The sequence below is a fragment of the Rosa chinensis genome, chromosome 1 (assembly GCF_002994745.2).
Source record: "Rosa chinensis cultivar Old Blush chromosome 1, RchiOBHm-V2, whole genome shotgun sequence".
NCBI lineage: Eukaryota > Viridiplantae > Streptophyta > Magnoliopsida > Rosales > Rosaceae > Rosa > Rosa chinensis.
The window spans coordinates 55,428,401-55,448,200 of NC_037088.1; the positions used below are offsets into that span (position 1 = coordinate 55,428,401).

Here is a 19,800-nt window from a genome sequence, read left to right on the forward strand (position 1 = left end):
AGCCAAACTCTTTCGGATACTTAACTTCGTATAGGTTTATGTATTCTTGGTATCCTCTGGATTCCCAGCGACAGACAGCTAAACTCATCCAGCTTCTTTATGTTCTGTCATCTGAATTGGGTTGACGCACTATTTTGCTTTAGCAACACTAGAATGCTTGAACATATGTATCGAGGAAAGATCCTGTAAACACATTGGTTAAATGCTTCACAGAACAAACCCACTTAGCATCTATCTTTTACTGAATTCATAATTACAATCCTGCATGCAACATTTGCAGATTAATTTAACACCAACAGATTCAATTTCTAGCATGAACATCTGAGTAAATGAAACAGATATACCAATATCTGTTCTGCAAGCCCTGCTCTTTGATAAATCAATTTCTGAAATTACTTGTGGTAAGTTCTAAACTGACTCGTCAAATTGCTCACTGCGCCTGAAGTTCATTTTACTCCCCTAGAAGGGTGTTCGGGGGTTGCCTTGATAATACCATGAACACTTCAAAACATTCACTGCTTGTCGACTCCAGTTGGTAATGGTTGCTCTTTCCAGAAATTTAATTGATCCAGTTGATAAAGAATATCAAGCTTCCAGGTGAAGAAGGAAAGTATATTCAGCTGTCCTAGGCAATGAGTCTGCCTAATACCCTTCACTAATAGGCATCACCGTTATACGACTGATCGTTTCCCGTTTGTTTGATGAATTAATGATTCCAATATGAAGCAAGTAAACATATCATTTCAGAGGGACTGACTCAACGTAATTACACAAAATCGTGGCATAATTACATGCGTCAGCCACAGTCCCTGAACACCAGACTTTTCGCATTTCATAATGGTAATATGGCATCCCCAAACCCAAAAAGTAGAGGCAGTCGGGCTCAAAACCAGAAAGAGGAGATCTTGCAGCTTTGCTCCACATTTGGAATCAACAGTTTTATGGGATACGAGTCACGACATATAGAAATGGATGAATTTCATCCATGATTTTCATTTTCCGAAATCCCTAGTCCCAGGAAATTATGACATGTAAACAGCATCCTATGGTAACATAAAATCTACTACTGGGGAGGAAGAAATGGAACTTGAACAGCCTGCTTATCAAGGACTCAAATCTTGTTGCCATCAAGGGTGAGAAAGCTATCTCTGCTATACATCGGACTATGGACATACGATTGCAGAACAGAGAGCAAAACAGGCATCTTGGCGAAAAACAGAACAGAAACCATGGCACAAGATCAAATCCGACGATAACCAGATGAATAAACAGTCTGGTACCTTCCTCAGAAGCCACTTCAGTTTGGATATCCTATGGGCATTAGCATGTGTCTCACGGCCTCTTTACCAGCCCTGTATCTGTCTTTTCTTCGGCATCCGCTCTCCTAACTATAAAATATGAAAAAGAACTCTATGATTAACAAAACTGATATCGAACAAAAGTCAACAGAGCATAAGGTGTGAAATAGAAGAATTATATCAAATAACTGCCAACAATCAAGGCAGCAGTGTCAGGAAAAATATCAGCTCATAATTCTACAAACCACATAAAGCAATAAAACCTCATTCTCATACATATAGCAAATGTGAAATCAAACAATAGATTACTTGATAGGAAAAACAGAATTGATGAACAAATGCAAAATGCAATGGCAAAAACATTCTAGGGTTTGAATCTTAAAGAATCCCAGGTGATGTTGGTGTACGAAGCCTTTGTTAATTTTTTTTGTTCCCAACCCCTTTAATGGTTCACTTAATTCCTCTATGTTTTTGGGATTCTTTTAAAACCTTTTGAGTAATACCAACTCAAATCTCTCTATGAAATCAACAACACAAGTGGACATTTATAGCAAAGAACAGTTCAGCGCTGAGATAAAAATGTGGTCCAGGTGTATGACAAATACCTCCAAGCATCAAACCAGATTAACTTCGAATGTTGAGAGGTCTAGTTGCATCTCGTCATGGGTTGAAAGATCAAGCTGCATGTGGTCATGGGTGGAAAGGTCAAGCTGCATCTGGTCATGGGTGGAAAGATCAAGCTGCATCTGGTCATGGGTGGAGAGATCAAGATGCATCTCATGATCATGGGAGGGAAAAACAAGTTGCACCTCCTGATCCTGGGCTGCAGCACTGGTAGATGCACCAAACGTAATAGATGGCGTGTAGTTGAGCTGAGAGGGAGTATAGTTGAGCTGGTAATTTACAGTAATCTGTCCAAAGATGTTGAATTTCCCAGCACTATTGCAAGCAACTTCTGCATCAGAACATCTCTTAAAAACAACTCTAGCACGGCTGCTCTCCCTATCAACTTCTGTTTCATATTCCTTCAGAGGTCCAAAGCGCTTGAACATTTTATTCAGGTTTGTTTCTGAAGGAATAGAGCTCACCTCAGAGAAGCTCATTACAAGTTCTGCTGGTGCATTCTCATCCACATAGCCAACAGGTTTCTCCGGAGGCAAATCTTGACTCCCTTGAGAAAACTTCTTCCTGGTGTATGGCCTGCGACCCACTTGAGGGGGCTTTTCTGGTTGCCCAAGGACGACAGGTTGATACTTCGTTTTTCTTTTCCGTGATGCTTGCTCTTCTCCACCATTTTGGATTACCATGTCTGTCCAATAAGTGTCATTCATATCATCAAATTCAAAAGTCTCAGGTAACCCATGCACAGAATTTGACTTCCTCTTTTTACCACCAACTTTGTTTACAACTGAAAGCACCACCCCAGATTTCTGGCCAACAACCACAGAATTCCTGAAATCAGAGAAGAAATTGACAATAGTACTCAAGGAATTGTATTCCTTCAGAGGTTCTTCTGCTGCTGACCGAAGTTGTGACAGCAATTCATCTAGAGATGAGTACTTCGTTGTATTATTCACTCCTCTGAGAGTATCATCGGAACTCTGGAAGGGAACATCAGATCCCTGCACAGCAGGTCTGTCAGTGCTGCTCTTCACTATAGTAGACCCTGACAGTTGGCTTGCAGCTCTCTGGATACATTCACCAATCTTAAACGATGGTTTTGGTGAAGGTGTTGTATTTGAAACTGTTGAATGGGAAGCAGCTTTCCTCCCATCTTGTGTGGCTAAATCAGCAGCCAGATACTCGGCACCCTTCCGTCTCTTGCCAGATAATGGCGAAGCCTTCACATCCAACCAATCATTACCATCTGGAGAACCTGTTTCGCCACCCATTAATTCTGACAGGCTTCTCTCTTTCATTTTAGCATACACTCCTTCTCTTAGATTATGTTTACGTTTATGAGAAGAGCTAGACTTGAGTTCCTCAATCTCCGGGCCAGTCTTCTTATCATCCTTCCCAATATAAGTCGCATGCTCAGTAATTTCACCTGGACATGTTTTGTCCCCAGAGAGCGAATTATCTGTTTTACTTTCCAACAAATCTCCACAAAACTGGAATTCAGGCAAACTACAATAACCCTTTAAACGGAAAAATGCCAGCAAATGAGCCTTGGCAATGACAAGTTCTAATTTGTCACTGCCACCAGATGGGAACCGTGCTAAAGCTTTTACATATTTAAGTAGTTTATTAGATTCAAATGAACTTGCACCTGCAGATTCATCTACTCCTTCCACTCTACTCGATTCATGGCATATCCCAGCATTTTCAATAATCTGGAATCTGATCTTTTCATAAACATCTTTTGGTATGCATGAGCATGATAGACCCAATTCTACACGTCTTGAAACTTCTTCCAGAACACAATTGACAGCTTTGTGGAATGTTTCTGAATTGCACTGCTTCTCTGCCTGGGAGAAATAAGATCGGAAAGGCTTTAAACTAGATACTTCATTCCATGCAAATGTTCGGTCCCCAAAATAGGCCACCAAAAAACAGTCCTTCTTATGATGTTTCATTGCCTTCTCAGATGCAGCCATAAAATCAAATATCTGTCCAGGCCACCATGGATGGCTCTTCACTTTACCCCAAACTAAATCTGAGACAGAAAATGTACCTTCATTTTTTTGTGGCAGCTCATATCTAAGTTGAGGCACTATTTCAGAGCTTTCAGGCTGCGTAGCTTCTTGAATAACAATTTTCTCTTCACTGGGTTTTGGTTGTTCCCTATGACTAGCATCTCTGTCCACTTCCATGTCTAGGCTTTCTCCATATAAACCATCCATATCAGCTTCAGTTACCTCAACCTCATCTACAACATTGGTCTTGGACTGAGCAAGATCAGTGGTCACATTATTGTTTAAACTCTCTTCAAACTTCAACTTTTGATCCTTCCCAACAGAGTTCATGCATGATTTCTCAATTTTTGAGTTCTGATCATTTCCTGAAACCAACTCACCATGTTCAGCATCATTAACTTGGCTGTCCACTTCCATTTCTTGCCCTCCATTTAATTCAACCTGGGCCATATCATGGACCATGTTCTTGTCTACAATCTCTTCGTGTTTCAAGTGCTGATGACTTTCAAAATTCAAAACACCCTCTCGATCTATGCGTCCAGGATGTAGTTTTGCTGGTAGAGATGAAGTATTTGATCCAACCTGAGCAATATCATGAAACATGTTCTCTACACTCTCTTCTAATCTCAAATGATCTTTTTCAGAATTCAAGAGATCCTCTCCATTAGCTGGCAGGGACGAAGCAGCTGTATGTGCAGGTAGATTGATGTGAGTATGGATGTTTCCACCTAGCGACTCAATCTTAACCTGCTGTTTTCCTACTGAATTACTTTCATCAATTTTACCAATCTCTACACCTGCGACTTCGGAAGTCATAGTATCTCCTTTGTCCGTGCCTGAAACATCACCAGCAGCAGCAGACACTTGCCTTTGTCCATTCAAGGGTTTGGGACTCGAACCTTCGTCACTGACAACTGGAGCTTTTTCCACAACTCGGGTCCAAACACAAGAATTCTCCACTGTTTCCGAAGAACTTGCAGCTACAGTGCCAATTCCAGGATTCCTTACTTCATCATCTGCAACACTAACTTTCTGTACCTTCAAATCAGCCCCACCATCAACTACCTTCTTCTCTTGTTTCACACCATCCGTAATCCCACGCCCAAAAACTTCCTCCAGAAGTCCTCCAATTTGTTTCCTTTCTTTTTCAGCTTTCTCAACATCAACTACCTGTGTTTCTCCACCAGCCGAACCAGCAACAGCAGCTGCCCCTGCTCCCTTCAAACTCTCCTCCCTAACCACCACCCCAACCTCCTCCACTGCAACCACTCCCCTTCTTTCTTCCACCGACTCTACCTTCCCACCCGAACCCGCTTCACCACCATCTCCACCCACAGAGCCCGCATTCCTTCCTGAACCCATATCAACCTCAACCGACTCCTCACGACCCACCTCTTTATCCTCCTCATCCCCTCCCCCACTAGTACAAACTCCACCCACATACACATTAGACCCGAAAACCTCCACCATTAGATCATCCCCATTACAAGGCGCACCTTCCTCACTAACCTGACCCTGACTCCCAACAGCCCCAGCTACAATTTCACGAGCAACACCCCTGTCTTTGCTTTCGTCCATCGAAACACTATCTGGGTATATTTCAAAACCATCAAAGAACACTTCTTTTTACTCACTACTAACAAAAAATCGAAAATTCTCATAAACCCTAATCACCAAAAACTGAGCAAATCGAAGTACGCAATCAACAAAATTACCAAACAGGGCAGAGCATATGATTCATGAAATGAACAAAAATTGAAATAACGGAGACTTGGGGAGAGTGATTATGTGTGTACCTCTACGATCTTGTCCAGAATTTTAGAGCTTTTTCGAGGTTTGGGGGTTTAGATAGAGAAAGAGAGTAAAACTTGAAAAGGGGAGGAGAGAGAGAGAGAAAGAGAGAGAGAGAGAGAGAGAGAGAGAGAGACTGTAGGTGTTTCCGTGTACTTGTTTTGGAGATCTAAAAAAATCAAACGGATCACAGCAAATGCACTTTCTTCCATTTAGTGATTGGTCAGCTGAGTTTTTCTTTGGATTTATGGAAGGTAGTATACGGAGTTTTGTGCTTTTGGTTTTACTACGTGTCGTGGTTTTATTTGACGTTTGGGAGCTTTGGGTTCAAGACTTCAAGCTCTGTTATTTTTTAAGGTCAATTGGTGTAGCATTTTTTCTCAGCCAATCCCCTTGGTTAAAATCTGATTACAGTGATTACGGAGAGGAGGTAATATTAAAATATCGATATTTTAACCACCGTGGGCTGCCTCAGTTGGTATTGGAGTGCTTGCAATTGAGCCTCAATCCAAGTTCGCTCCCCGCTACAGCGTGCTTGTGGTTGAGTCTCAATCTAAGCTCGCTTCCCGCTGCTAGCAGTTGTGCCCTGGGTCACACAATTTTTAAATCTCCTGCGGGAAATCCATACCTAAGGTATGTGGAGACAGGTAAGTGTCTTACGTCAGTCATTCGGGGTCGAAGTTGTAGGTCTATCCTTGTGCAGAAGTGTGGGATAGCATTCCTAACTCCAAATTCTTTTTGTACCAAATAAAAAGTTATTAATGTTCAAGTAAATCCAGAATATGTGTCTGGCCCAAACTCTAGGTTACTTGTCCTAGTTGTAATAAGGTTTTGAATTAGAAATATTCTCGGAGATATTCATAGATATTAGATTAATTGTGCGATTATCTTTCCTTGTACAACTCTGATTCTATGTATTGTAATTCTCTATATAAAGATGCCCCTATTATCAATTAAAGCATGACTTAATTCTCTCCCAATTCAGTTTTCCTTAAACACGTTATCAGCACAAAACTCTAATCCTGAAACCTTAAACTCGTAACCTTCAAACCCTAACCACCACCACCGCATATATTGAAGCCCTCAATCCCAGGATTCTAGAATTGGTGGCGGAACCACCGGAACCGGCTTGAAAACCACCGAACCGACCACCGGAAGTATCGAACCAGCCTTCCAAGAAGAAAAAAAAGGATCCATGTGCCGGTTCACCACCTTCCAGACCTCCAATTGCTAACAAATTTTGCCACCAGCAGCGTCTCGATCCTAGAATTCAGGAACCGGAAGCAAAACTCTAAAAATTGGTCTAGAAGTTGCTGAACCGGCTGCAGCAAAACAGGCAGAAAAAAAAAATTGGAAGGAGAAGCCCAGAAAAAGTCAAAGCCCACTAACGCACTTACCCACCGACACGTCAGCACTACCACGTCAGCAATCGACAAGTCAGCACACAGGGCTCTGCCACATTTGCACCGGCGCCATGTCATCACCAGCGACTTTTCCGATCAAATTTTTCGGCGACCTATTTCAAGGTATTTTTTACTAAAAGTTCCCGTTTTTATTCAATTTCTTTTCTTTTTCTCAGGGACTTGCAAACTCCCTTCTTCTACCCCCCTTTCTTCATCATAGGGGAGACCTAATTAAGTCTAACTATGGGGGTTCATGCTCACTCCAAGCTTGGAGCTTGTTGAGATATCCAAACTTAGAGTTCATAGAGAATTTATGATCGACCACTTATGTCATTATTTCGATCTAATCCAATACCTTTGGGAATTGAATTTCTTGGAAGCGATTACGCTCAGAAATTTTATATGTTTTCATGGTAGCTTTTTTCGCTCCGAAACTAACTATTTTTCTTGTTCTCTTTCAGGATGAGTAACCTGAACAACTTGGACTTTGCTCCATTGGGAACAACTGACTCTGGATATCACAGGTCAGTTCGTGATGTCCGCCAGCATCTCAAGGCCGATGGAATCCTGGATAAGAATCTCGAGCCTAGCCAGGATGTGTTAACTGTTGAGCAAGCTCAAACTTTGGAAGCAAATAGAGCAGCCTTAGAGGCAAATAAGGCGAAAGCCATCATCCTAATGACTCGTCATATGGATGATTCACTCCAAAACGAGTGTATGAATGAAGAATACCCCAGAAGGGCGTGGGTCTCACTCGAAGAAAGATTTGGCAACGTCCGTGACTCCCTACTTCCTGACCTACAAGTGAGTTGGCATGGCCTCCGCTTCTGTGATTTCAAGTCAATTATTGACTACAACTCGGAAGCACTTTGCATTAAATCTTTAATGAAATTTTGTGGTAAATAGATCACAGATGCAATGTTGATTGAGAAGACTCTCTCTACCTTCCCCGTCTCTGCATTGATGGTTGCTAAGAACTATCGAATCGATGTTACTGTAGGACGGATCACAAGGTTTCATGAGCTCATTGGAGCTAGAATGTCGCTAAAAAGCATGACAACATCCTTATGAAGAACTATAATTCGAGATCCGTGGAAACAGAGCATATTTCGGAATCCAATTATAGCTGGGCCACTAAAAGAAGGCACCAAGAGCGAAACCCTAATCTTAGGGATACTTCTAGACGTTCTGGTCCATATAATAGCTCTACTAGGGAAGGTAATCGCCAAAATAAGCGAACACGGAGCCGAAAAGGTTAACGTGGAAAGAGAGAGGGAGTCAACGCCTCTGGTCATGTTGGTGGCGCCACCAACACTAAGAGCCATCTAAATGACACTTTCACAGTGCCTCAATCAATGGAGTCTGAGCAAAGAGATGTATGTTCTCGATGTGGAGTATCCGGTCATTGGGCACACATTTGTAGAGCTTGTGAAGAAATTGTCACCGCCTACAAAGCATATTATGAAGCAAGAGATGCTCACTATGTGGAACAAGAATATCTAGAGTGAAGGGTTGAAGACTACAAATCTGGCTGGGATCAATAGATCGCCAATTCTGTTTAAGTCTTTATTTTTCGAAAAGATGTAATAGGCAATTGCCATATACTTTGTAGTAAATGTCATTGGTTTAGTTTTTCTTCACATAGGCTCATCCAAAATGAGTATGATGTCTAGGAAGGTTTTGAGATAAGTGGTATTTAAGCGAGCTTTGCTCCACCGACATCTCTCTACTCACCTGGTCATATTTATTTTGGAGTTATCGAAAGAAGTCAAACGACTACCTTTGTTTTTCATTTGGATTAGATTCTCCTAATAGTTAAGAGACAATGATGTACTCCATTGGCTTATGAATAAAATTTCGAGTTCTTTTCATTATGAATCTGTTTTGGTTCTGAACATATTACTTTATGACTACGATGGCTGGGCCATCAGTATTTATTCAGGGACATAGAATAGCCCAAGTTCCCCTTACCAAATGGCACATTGATTACTGTCACAGAAACTCTCTACGCTCTTAGGGAAAATCGCACATTGTGAATAGCCAACGGATACCATGCGAAAACGCATGTAGAGAACAGAAATGCATTCCTTTGCAATATTTCTAACGATTGTGAACAAATGGGCATCTTAAAGAAGTTTATGTGTCTCTCTAGTGGACTCTATGTCACTATTTGAGCTATTAAATCCAATAAAGTTATGAGAGAAGATCTCTTGGATTTAGACACATATTAGCTTTGTCACTACAGGATAGGTCATCCTAGTCATGATATAATGATCCGTCAACTAAAGACTTTACATGGACATCCATTCTCTCGAGCGAAACGAAGCATGAATCAAAAGTTGATTCCTAGACTGTGTGATTGTCGCCGCTCTAGAGCCGCCGCCATCCACTACCAACCTAGGGCTGGCACAGTCCTTATCCATGTCGCCATGGATGGCGTCCATCATGGTGATGGCACCCCAGGTGATGTTGCAATCATCAACTTTGCTTCAAATAGCGTTTCAGACGCTCAGGCCCAACCACAATCCGCATTGGTTGCTTCTAAGGCCAATCACTCAATTTACAAAGTCCGTTCCTTAGGAAAATTAGGACTGAGACAGTCTTATGAAAAGGAAATGAACATACTCATTCTGTTCTTAAATAGAATCCGTGGGGATTTTGTGGACTAGTTCAACCAACTTGCGGACGTTTAAATATCTCATGATGTTGGTTGACAAGCAAACACGCTGGTCACGTGTTATGCCATTGTCCACTTGTAATGTTGCTTATGCTACACTCTTAGCACATATCATATAACAACGGGCTTACTCCCCGGATCATCCTATTCCTTTTACTTGTCAGACATTTAGTAGCACTTATCTGCTTTGGAACCTCTTTTGAGCTTTTGCTGTTGGATTGGGAGAATATGTCGAGTTTATATTCCGGTGGAATTAATGCTTATTTAGAGCTTTCTTTACAAGGTTTATGCAATCTTTTCATCTGAGTCAAAGGAAATGCTTTTAGTAATCCAATTTCAGGTTAAGTGCAAGAGGTAAACTGCGTTGGCATTTTAATCAAAGCAAAACTAATGCCAAATTACTCGTAACAGGACGAGACTAAAAACGGAGTGCAGTTCATGACCAATAAGGACTTGAGCAATACAACAAAAAAACCATCAAGTCTTTAACCTCCGCATACTGACTTGAAACTACAAAATCAAATATTATCAATCCAGAAAATAGGTCAAAGCTAAATGTGGCGCAGAAATGGGAAAGAAATGGAGAGATGAAGCTTTTCTAATCCTACTAGGAAGAGGAATCCCATTTGAAGTAGGAATCCTAATGCAACTAGGAGTGAGCTCGGAAAAATGTGCTTGGAAATGAAGAAATGACAGAGTCCTAGTTGGACTAGGAAACCTGATGATGCTAGGAGACCTAGTGAGGCTAGGAGATGCTGTGGCTTCAAGATGACTCAAGGTAGCTCAAGAATGTTCTAGAATGCACAAGAAATTTCGACAATTAGAGGAATGGGCTTTGAAATTGTCCAATTGAGAAGTCTGGCCCAAGGATTGAAGCATGTGACTTGCACATGAAGTTCTAAACCATTCTTGACGTCTTAGAGGAATCCTAAATCAATTATTATTGATTTTTGCCAAAAATAAATAGAAGATTCATGAAGATTTCAGCAAGAGCATATATGGAGAGTTTTAGAGAAATTCTACTTCGTGTGCAATCAGGAAAAGAAAATAAAATCATTGGAGGTTTCCTGGTTGTATTCTACATGCATGATGGTCGAATTAGGTCTAGATACATTGAGTAATTTCGGCAAAAGAGAAGGTGACTTGTTCTCCAATTCAAATGGAATTTTCTCATTGGTTGGATGATGCAAACAAAGAGATTTCTTAGGAAATGAAACCCTAGGCCGTGCACTATATAAGGGAGGGATACATTGCCGTAAAAATAATCATGAAACCTTGAATCAAAATCGTAAATACCTCCCTTTATTCTCTCAAAGTTTCGGCCTCTCCAATTGTTCAAGACCTTGAAGCTGTAGAGCAAGTTCTTCCTCCATTCTCCATCCTTGCCATGACACACCTTGCCATCCACCACCTTTGAAGACTTTCTTGTGTTCTTGAAGCTTCTTTAACCATGAACCCTAAAACTTTGTTTTCAATTTTATTGTTTTGTACTTTAAAAATCAGATTGTGGAGCGTTCTCTATTTTTGGTTTTATTGGATGTTATGATTTCTTGTTAGAATAAAGTATATGTTTTGATGTTTAGTTTCCAAAAACTTTGAAGCATGAATTTGTTTTAGGATTTTCAGATTTATAGTTTTCAAAATCTTTATATGTTCTTGAATGTTTGTTGATTTTATTTTTCAATCCCACTTTTCATGTTTTCAATTTCTTGGATGGCCAACTTAGGTTTCGAATTGCATGATTGAATCCATAATAAGATGCTAGCATTCTAGGTCTTGTTAATTAAAGTGGAAAACCTATAATTACTTAGGTAAATTAACAAAGAGAATTGCATGCTTGATTAGCTTTCTAACTTGTGTGCTTTTCTTAAATCAATCAAACTTTCTAAGTATTTAATGTGTTGAATATGTGTGTTATTGGATTGATCACTCATTAGCATAACATGTTTAATAGGGTTAACTATGGTGCGTTCATCTAGTTAATTTAAGGACTAAATACTTGTTACTCCTCATACTATTCCCTAAAAAATAGTTTAGTCCCTCGTCTTTTAAATTAAACAGAATAGTCCTTATTCTCCTTAATTCTCACACAACATGTCCCAAAATAACTATTATACCCTCACTTTTTTTGTGTCTCTTTTCTTTTACTTTTTTCTCTCTTTTTTAATTTCTCTCTCTCTCTCTCTCTCTCTCTCTCTCTCTCTCTCTCTCTCTCTCTCTCTCTCTCTCTCTCTCTCTCTCTCTCTCTCAACTTCATCTTCGAACTCGAGTTTATCCACATTGACGGCAACCCATGATCAGATTCCGATCGTTGATAGGACGCCCCACCTCTTTGACCAGAAAGTCATGGCTGCAATGACCGAATTCCGATCAACATCATCAACCACCTAAATCTCCCATAACTCCCTACTCCAGTTCCCCAACCCCAATTCCAGCTCCGACCAGCCCAACTCCGATCCCATTTCCAACCATCCGGCCTCCACCGAGCTCCATTCCAAGCCTGCCTACCCAGATTTCAGCCGACCTCCACCTACAACAATCTCTAATCCAAGCCCACCTCCGCCCGAACAGACTTCCAATCCATCTAAAGCCGCTTCCACCGAGATCCACTCCCAGCCCACCTACCCCAATTTTCAGGGTTTTTTGACACCCAAGTAACAAAATTTCTAGAAAGGCTAAAGCTTGGTGGTGACAGAGTCACAATTCAGAAACTCATCCATCTCCTCCGACACCTTCTCTGACCTCTCTCTATCAAATCCAACTCGTGAGCAACAAAAACATCAACTCCTATCAAGTTCAGCCAAAACGGCGCCTCTCTTCTTCTGCTAAAGCAATTGGGCAAATCTCGCAAAGGATGGAGAAGCAAAAGATGGGATCGATTAGGGCTTGATCCAAGTCGCCGCATTAGGCCTAGAGCTCCGAGAAGAGAGTCGGAACCTGGCTCATATTTTGATCAGTTCGGAGCTTATTGTTGAGGAAAGAGAGGTCTGACGCCGGAGGAGGCAGAGACTAGACCACCGAGTTCATTGGTGCTACTGGCGAATTCGAACGGAGAACAAGAATCGATCTCAGAGAGAGAGAGAGAGAGAGAGAGAGAGAGAGAGAGAGAGAAAGTAAATAAATAAATAAAAAGAAACAAAAAAAAAGAGGGGTATAATAGTCATTTTGGGCCCTGTTGTGTGAGAATTAAGGAGAATAAGAACTATTCTATTTAATTTAAAAGGCGATGGACTAAACTGTTTTTCAGGGAAAAGTATGAGGAGTAACAAATATTTAGTCCTTAATTTAACTAAGGAAAGTAAAAAGAACTTATGCATGCGTTCATAGTTTGTTCTTGATTGATTTCATTCAAGTGTATGTTTTGATTTGTGATCTTGAATTCGTGTTAAAGGTTGTTAACTTCATCATACATTCTCATTCGTCTATCTTATCTTGATTCTTGGTTGATTGGTCAATGTAATTAGTTAATTAGATAATTAGTTAGTAAATAAACAATTTCGAAACCCCCTTTATTTCTTTGTAATTTTCGTGAATATTGTGAATATCTAATTAATATTCTTTTCTTGACCTTTAAATGATAGGAGCACTCTCAATCCCCAGATAGAACTATCCCTACTTGCTATATACTAACAATTGTCAACAAAGTTAATTTTGAGAACTCATTTTGAGCGTATCAATCAACCAAAAATTCCTCCGGAGACGCAGACCCGCCATTCTTTGAATTGGCCGTGTCCCTTATCGCGATAGGCTTTGCAATGTCCAGTCCCTCCTTTCTTCTTGGCATTCGAATTTCCTCCAGTTTCAGCAATCTCTGCCTTCTCCTTAGCATTCCTCAATTGTATTGTGATCAACCTAAACTTCCTCTGGAGACGCAGACCCGCCTTTATTTTGGATTGGCCGTGTCCCTTATCACGATAGGCTTTGTAAGGTTCACTGGAGTCGAGGTGTTCATCGAGAGCTTCCTGTGTTGCTAACTCCTGCCTGCAGAAGCATTTGAACTTTGGTTCCTGTCAACAATGTCAGAAAACTTTACTCGAAAGAATTTTCAGGACAAAAAGTAATGAACCACCACATCCATACACAAATCTCAGATCTTAAACAAACAAAAAAAAAAAAAATTCAGGAAAAACACCAGTATTCACTATGGCATATGATCGAGCACTTCGTGTTCATAATCGCAACAAATTCTTAAACAATGACTCCTACCTACTCTGTTCTACTGCAAATCCACAGCTACAATGCTACATCCATACATAACTAAAGTTCTATCCACATGGAATTCAACGACAAACTAATCGGACTCGCAGAGACTGTTCTCAATTTCCAAAAGAAATTTCGATTTAACTAAAAGATCAAGGAAAAGTGTGATTACGTTTTCAAAATATAAATCAGGGCATTCCTACTCTGTTCTATTGCAAATTTACATTGGAATATCTAGATCCATAAATCATCAAGGTTCAAATCACATTGAATTCAAAGAAAACCTAATCATATTCACAGAGATTGTTCTCAATTTCCAGTCACATTTTCGAATTAAACTCAAACAATCAAGAAAAAGTGAGATTACCTGGACGAGTTCCTTCTTTGCCATTTCCGGTTCTTCTCAAGCTTTGCCAAGAACTTAGATCTCTCTCTCTCTCTCTCTCTCTCTCTCTCTCTCTCTCTCTCTCTCTCTCTCTCTCAAGATTTCCCCAAATTCTCTTCAGCCTCTTCAGCTCTTGCTTTCCCACCTTTAACAGCTCTGTTCTGAGTGCAGCTCCTGCTTTTGGCGTGAGGGGGACACGTGTGCATATGACGCTGGCCACCGACTCTTAAAACTCATACTCACACGACGCTGCTTTCAACTGCTTCAGCCTTTCAACGCTTTATTTTATTTCAAAAAAAAAAAACCAATATTACTCATTATTATTAAAGCGTTTGTTTACATTGACGCGATAATATAACTATATCGAAAAACTGACAAGAGTCACAAAATTTAGTATAAAAAATAGTCGACATTTATTTTAGCAAACAGTGAAATATCAAATTGAAATATATGTAAATAGAAAAAGACAAAAAGAAGAACGCTCAAATTGAACACTTTTTACAGACAGAACGATGAAGCTAAAGAGGAAAAGGTTTCATTCAAGGACCTAGAAATTAATAAAAGGACTGAATTCAGTTTGCGCCCTCCAACTTTGGGACAAACATCAGTTTGGTCCTTGATTTTTTTTTTTTTAATCATGATGACACTAGTCCAAAAATCAAATTCAACTCGAAAGCTGAGTTGGCACCGATAGCATGGCCCACAAGAAGGGTAAAAGGGACATTTTAACAATAAAAAGATTTTTAGAAAGAAAAAAAAAATTGTACAACCTCCACTTCTATCTTCACCATTTCCATCCCGAGTTTCCCCAATTTCACCTCCATTTCCAGATGCCTTGAACTCCTTTAGATTCGAGATCGCCGATTCCTGCACACACAATTTCAATTCAAACTATCACCAATTCCAATCAAATGCGACAATTCAAAACCCCAGATCTAGGACAATGAGCATTGCGGAGAAGAGAACGACGACGGACCTTGTAATCGGGGCCGGAGAGTTAGAGGGCGAGGAGCTTGACAGCCTGGAGAGGCGTGGCGGCAAAGTAGTCGATAAGGACTTCGTCGGAGTGCTTGAAGGTGACGAATCTGTGGCCCTTGGATTTTCCGATGGCCTTGTCGAATATGATGATGGCCTTGTCGAGGTAGCCGAAGGCGGAGAAGACGAAGTGGAGAGAATCAGTGGTGGTGTCAGAGCCGAGGCTGAGGACGAAAAGCTTACGAAGGGTGAGGTCACGGTTGGTGAAGTGGCGGAGGGATTCGAGGACGACCATGTGGCCAACGACGGCATTTTCGAGGACTTCGACTAGGTGGTCGTGGGACATGGGTTGGAGGAGTTTGTGAAAGTCATCGGGGGATAGGATTGTGAATTTGGAAGGCAGGGTCGTCGAAACATCACCGTTCTCGTCCGTCTTGTGCTTCTCTGTGAAGTCATGGTTGGTTCTTGGTTGTGTGGAGTGGTTTGGGATTTTGGGGAGGACTGTGGACTGAGACGAGTTTGTGTATAGATTTCAAAGTGATTTAGAGCTGACCTTGATGAGGTCCTCGGGAGCGACTCCAGGGAGGGAGAAGGAATTGGCGCCATGGATGAGCAGTAGAAAGATGGCAGAGATCATGATGAGCGGTTCGGCTTGGATCGGTGCACCAATCTGCAAAGTTAATTATGGCAGCGTTGGGGTGGTTGAAGGAGGTGGTAGGTGGTTGAATCATCGACGCGTCTTCCATTTGAATCCAGAAAGAGAGAGAGGGAGGGTTGAAGTCCTCGAAGAAGAAGAAAATGGGTAATAAGGGGTAGTTTGGACATTACGCCCAAACTGAGGGTATAGTCTGAAAAGTGGGCCCTCGTGTCAGGGTGAACTTAGCTTCTGACGTCATCTTTCGAGTCGAATTTGATTTTTGGACCCGCGTGATGGAAAGTGGAGGTGCAAGGACCATCATGATTAAAAAAAAACATCATGGACCAAACTGATATTTGCCCCAATGTTGGAGGGAGGGGGGAGCAAACTGAATTTAGTCCTTAATAAAACTTTGGTCAACACAGCTAGAGCCACACAACCTAGATCTTTAGGCTATTATACTACATTACATCCCTGCTGGTAACTTTCCTTCTGCTGGAATGAAGTATGGATGATGATTTGATCCAAAAAAAATAACCTCCATCTTAATTTAGTGCCTACATAAATAATCATGTGAACTCGGTATTTTTTAAAATCATTTTCTTCCAATCAAATTCAAGAGTGAAAGGGCTGGCCAAGAGGAGCTCAATTCAGTCCCAGATGAACAATATTATTGCAGGTTCAATTAATGGAGTCCAAATTAGGTGTGAAGTGACCAAGTTCTACTATTAATATTATGAAGCATATGTTGTAAGCTCATGAAAAGAGAGTCCACATGATCGGTACTTATACTTCAAAGTTCAAACGAGTCGGCTAAAATAGATCACAGTTTAGTCTCCAAAAAATGTGCCTTACAGCTCATCTGTGATTTATAGGTCATGATCAACCACTTGATGAATCTTATAGCTGCCGTAATCAATGTTTTTTCTTTTCTTTTTTTTCCTTCGATCACATTACATGGCTTGAACCACAAATACATAAATTGTACACAAATATGCAAATATAATCTTTTTAGGGCTAATTACTGTTTAGTACCCTATGGTATGGGTCGAACATCAATTCAGTCCCTCGACTTTCAATTTCATCAAAAACACCCCTACACTATCATTTCTCGTCCAAGAGGTCATTCCATTATAATTCCGTCAATTTCAGCCGTTTAGCTGATGATGTGGAGTTCCAAGTCAGCACAGGTGGGGCCCACACGGAAGTGAAATTCCGAAACTGACCCTAGCCAACCAAATATGAAAAAATCCAAAATAAATTCCAATCTTTGAGGTTTGGGAGACTCGAACCCACATCAACACCTTTCATTTGCAAAGGCCCAACCACCATACCTCTTGCATGGTATTGCAATATTACAAACAAAAATAATATATGTATAATAGTTTAAAAAACTCTCCTTCTCCACCCACCTCTCTCCTCCTCTCCTCTTCTTCTTCCTCTGTGCATTCCCAGTTTGCCGGACTACAGCCCAGACTGGCCTCACCGCCTAAGGAAGCAATCCCAGCGCGCTGCTACTCACCTCCGCCTCCGCCTACAGCCCAGACCGCCACAGACTCGACCCGCCTGCAGCACTAGACCCGATCTGCTCCAAATCGAATTCCGGCAACCTCCAGCCTCTGCCCGCTGCACACCAGACACAGAAGCAACGACGACATGAAAGAAGGAACCAAAGCAAGTCCGGCAAACTGGGAATGCACAGAGGAAGAAGAAGATGAGAGGAGGAGAGAGGTGGGTGGAGAATGAGAGTTTTTTAAACTATTATACATATATTATTTTTCTTTGTAATATTGCATTACCATGCAAGTGGTTGGGCCTTTGCAAATGAAAGGTGTTGGTGTGGGTTCGAGTCTCCCCAACCCCAAAGATTGGAATTTATTTTGGATTTTTTCATATTTGGTTGGCCAGGGTCAGTTTGGGAATTTCACTTCCGTGTGGTCCCCACCTGTGCTGACTTGGAACGCCACGTCATCAGCTAAACGGCTGAAATTGACGGAATTATAACAGAATGACCTATTGGACGAGAAATGATAGTGTAGGGGTGTTTTTGATGAAATTGAAAGTCGAGGGACTGAATTGATGTTTGACCCATACCACAGGGTACTAAACAGTAATTAGCCCATCTTTTTAATACCCTTTCAGCTAAGATGTGAACTTTCTGTTGTAAATTACTATTTGGATACATAGAATAAACTAATTGAAGAGAGAGACTATATCAATGCATTGATTATCAGGGTACGTTTACGCACGTCGCCAAAGTATTAATTAAATAAACAACCCAAAAAGACAAACTCGGAAACGGCACATTTACGCAGCACCTAAGGCAGGGAGGTCCTAATTTATTAACAGAGCCACTCCCCAATTCTATCACAGATGAAACCAACACATCACTTTCTCTTGTATAATCTCAAATCTTCTTCTACCTTCATTCACTATGTTTATTCTACTCAAATTCCAGCTTAGTCTCGTCAACCAGATCCGAGTCAACTCACCTCTCACTCAGAGGTATAAATTTCACTACTTTAATTTCTAATTTCTAGCTGGGATTGTGCATGTGCTTTCATTTTTCTCCGAAAAATTTGCTGGCTACTGTTTTTGATGCTTAATATGTGATCTCAGAAATTTGTGATATGCGGTTATTTGATTGTTCAGTACGTGATGAGTCACTTTGACATTTGCCCCCATTTCTGGTTGTTAGTTTTTCAGCTTTTTCTGTGGATAAACTTTGTGTAAGAAATCGTCTTCAAAAAAACTGTGTAAGAAGTCATTTGGACAAACAAATTAATTACCTCAAGCATTGAGATTAATAATGACTAAGCAGAATAAGTTACTAAGAGATCAATTTGTAATTTATTGACCCTTGACTAAGTCTTGTGTTATCTGGATAAAATGCAAGATGAGGTCACTTGAAATGGCTCTTGCATTCATAGTAATGTATGATGTGCTTATCTGTTTTGTGACTTGACAGTATTACTTCATTGTAATGTAAGGTTTCAAACACTTTGCTATGTGATTAACTATCATTTCTGTTTCAGTAGAGTAGGGATGTCGTGGGTATTGTTGCGATGCTTGGAAAAGTAGATGATGATAATCTTAGAAGGTTAGAAAGAAAATATATTTTATGTACAATAATGATATTCTACAAGTATATTGCCAAATATATATATATATATATATATATATATATATATATATTATACAAGTGTGGAACTGTGCATTAGCCAGAACCTCATAATAGCTGCATAAGAACATTGTTGCATCTGAATTATTGTGCATTCTTGTCACTATTATTATTATTGTTTTTTTTTTAAACATGAGAAATTTTATTAATTCATACGAATAACACCGTACACTAGGGCATCCAGGATGAAATCTGGAGCATGTGTGAACCAATCCTGTTGAAGGTTCGAATCAAACTAATGCTAGCAAGTCTATGAGCTACACGATTTCCATCTCTTCTAACATGGTGCAAAGAAAAATTAGGACATTGAACTAGAAGCCCCTTGATATCAGCAACTAGAGGACTCAAAGGAGATAAATCACCAACTGAGGAGGAAATTGCCTGGACCGCAAGCAAACAATCACTTTCCTGTTCAGCTTGTAAGTAACCATGCTGCTGCATGAATCGAAGACCTTGTTGTATAGCTAGTAATTCGACATGTAGGGGAGAACTGACAAAGTCCTGTCTATAACAAAAGGCAGCAACAAAGATGCCCATGGAATTGTGCAAGACACCCCCCGCTCCTCCATGCTGAACAGTAGATAAAAATGAGCCATCCACATTCATTTTCAGTAACT

General features: G+C 40.6%; 1 protein-coding gene across 3 annotated transcripts; it reads right to left on the reverse strand.

Annotated features, from left to right (window-relative positions):
* Window positions 1-212: 212 nt before the first annotated feature.
* Window positions 213-5,922, reverse strand: LOC112182481. 3 transcript variants are annotated; one of them, XR_005799545.1, is made up of 4 exons: window positions 5,731-5,922; window positions 1,904-5,523; window positions 1,487-1,535; window positions 213-1,388 (listed from the first exon to the last, which is right to left on the reverse strand). XR_005799545.1 is itself a non-coding variant. In XM_024320973.2 (3 exons), exon 2 carries the CDS (start codon window positions 5,510-5,512, stop codon window positions 1,913-1,915), a length of 3,600 nt encoding a protein of 1,199 aa, XP_024176741.1. In that variant the 5' UTR covers window positions 5,513-5,523; window positions 5,731-5,922; the 3' UTR covers window positions 213-1,388; window positions 1,904-1,912. The 3 variants fall into 3 exon arrangements, 2 of the variants coding, with proteins under 2 accessions (XP_024176741.1, XP_040362017.1); XM_024320973.2 differs by lacking the exon at window positions 1,487-1,535; XM_040506083.1 differs by lacking the exons at window positions 1,487-1,535; window positions 5,731-5,922 and having other exon boundaries at window positions 1,904-5,724.
* Between the last annotated feature and the right edge of the window lie 13,878 nt (window positions 5,923-19,800).

Coding starts and splice junctions, on each gene's coding strand:
- LOC112182481 (XM_024320973.2), bottom strand. CDS start 5,512: ATGGACGAAAGCAAAGACAGGGGTGTTGCTCGTGAAATTGTAGCTGGG.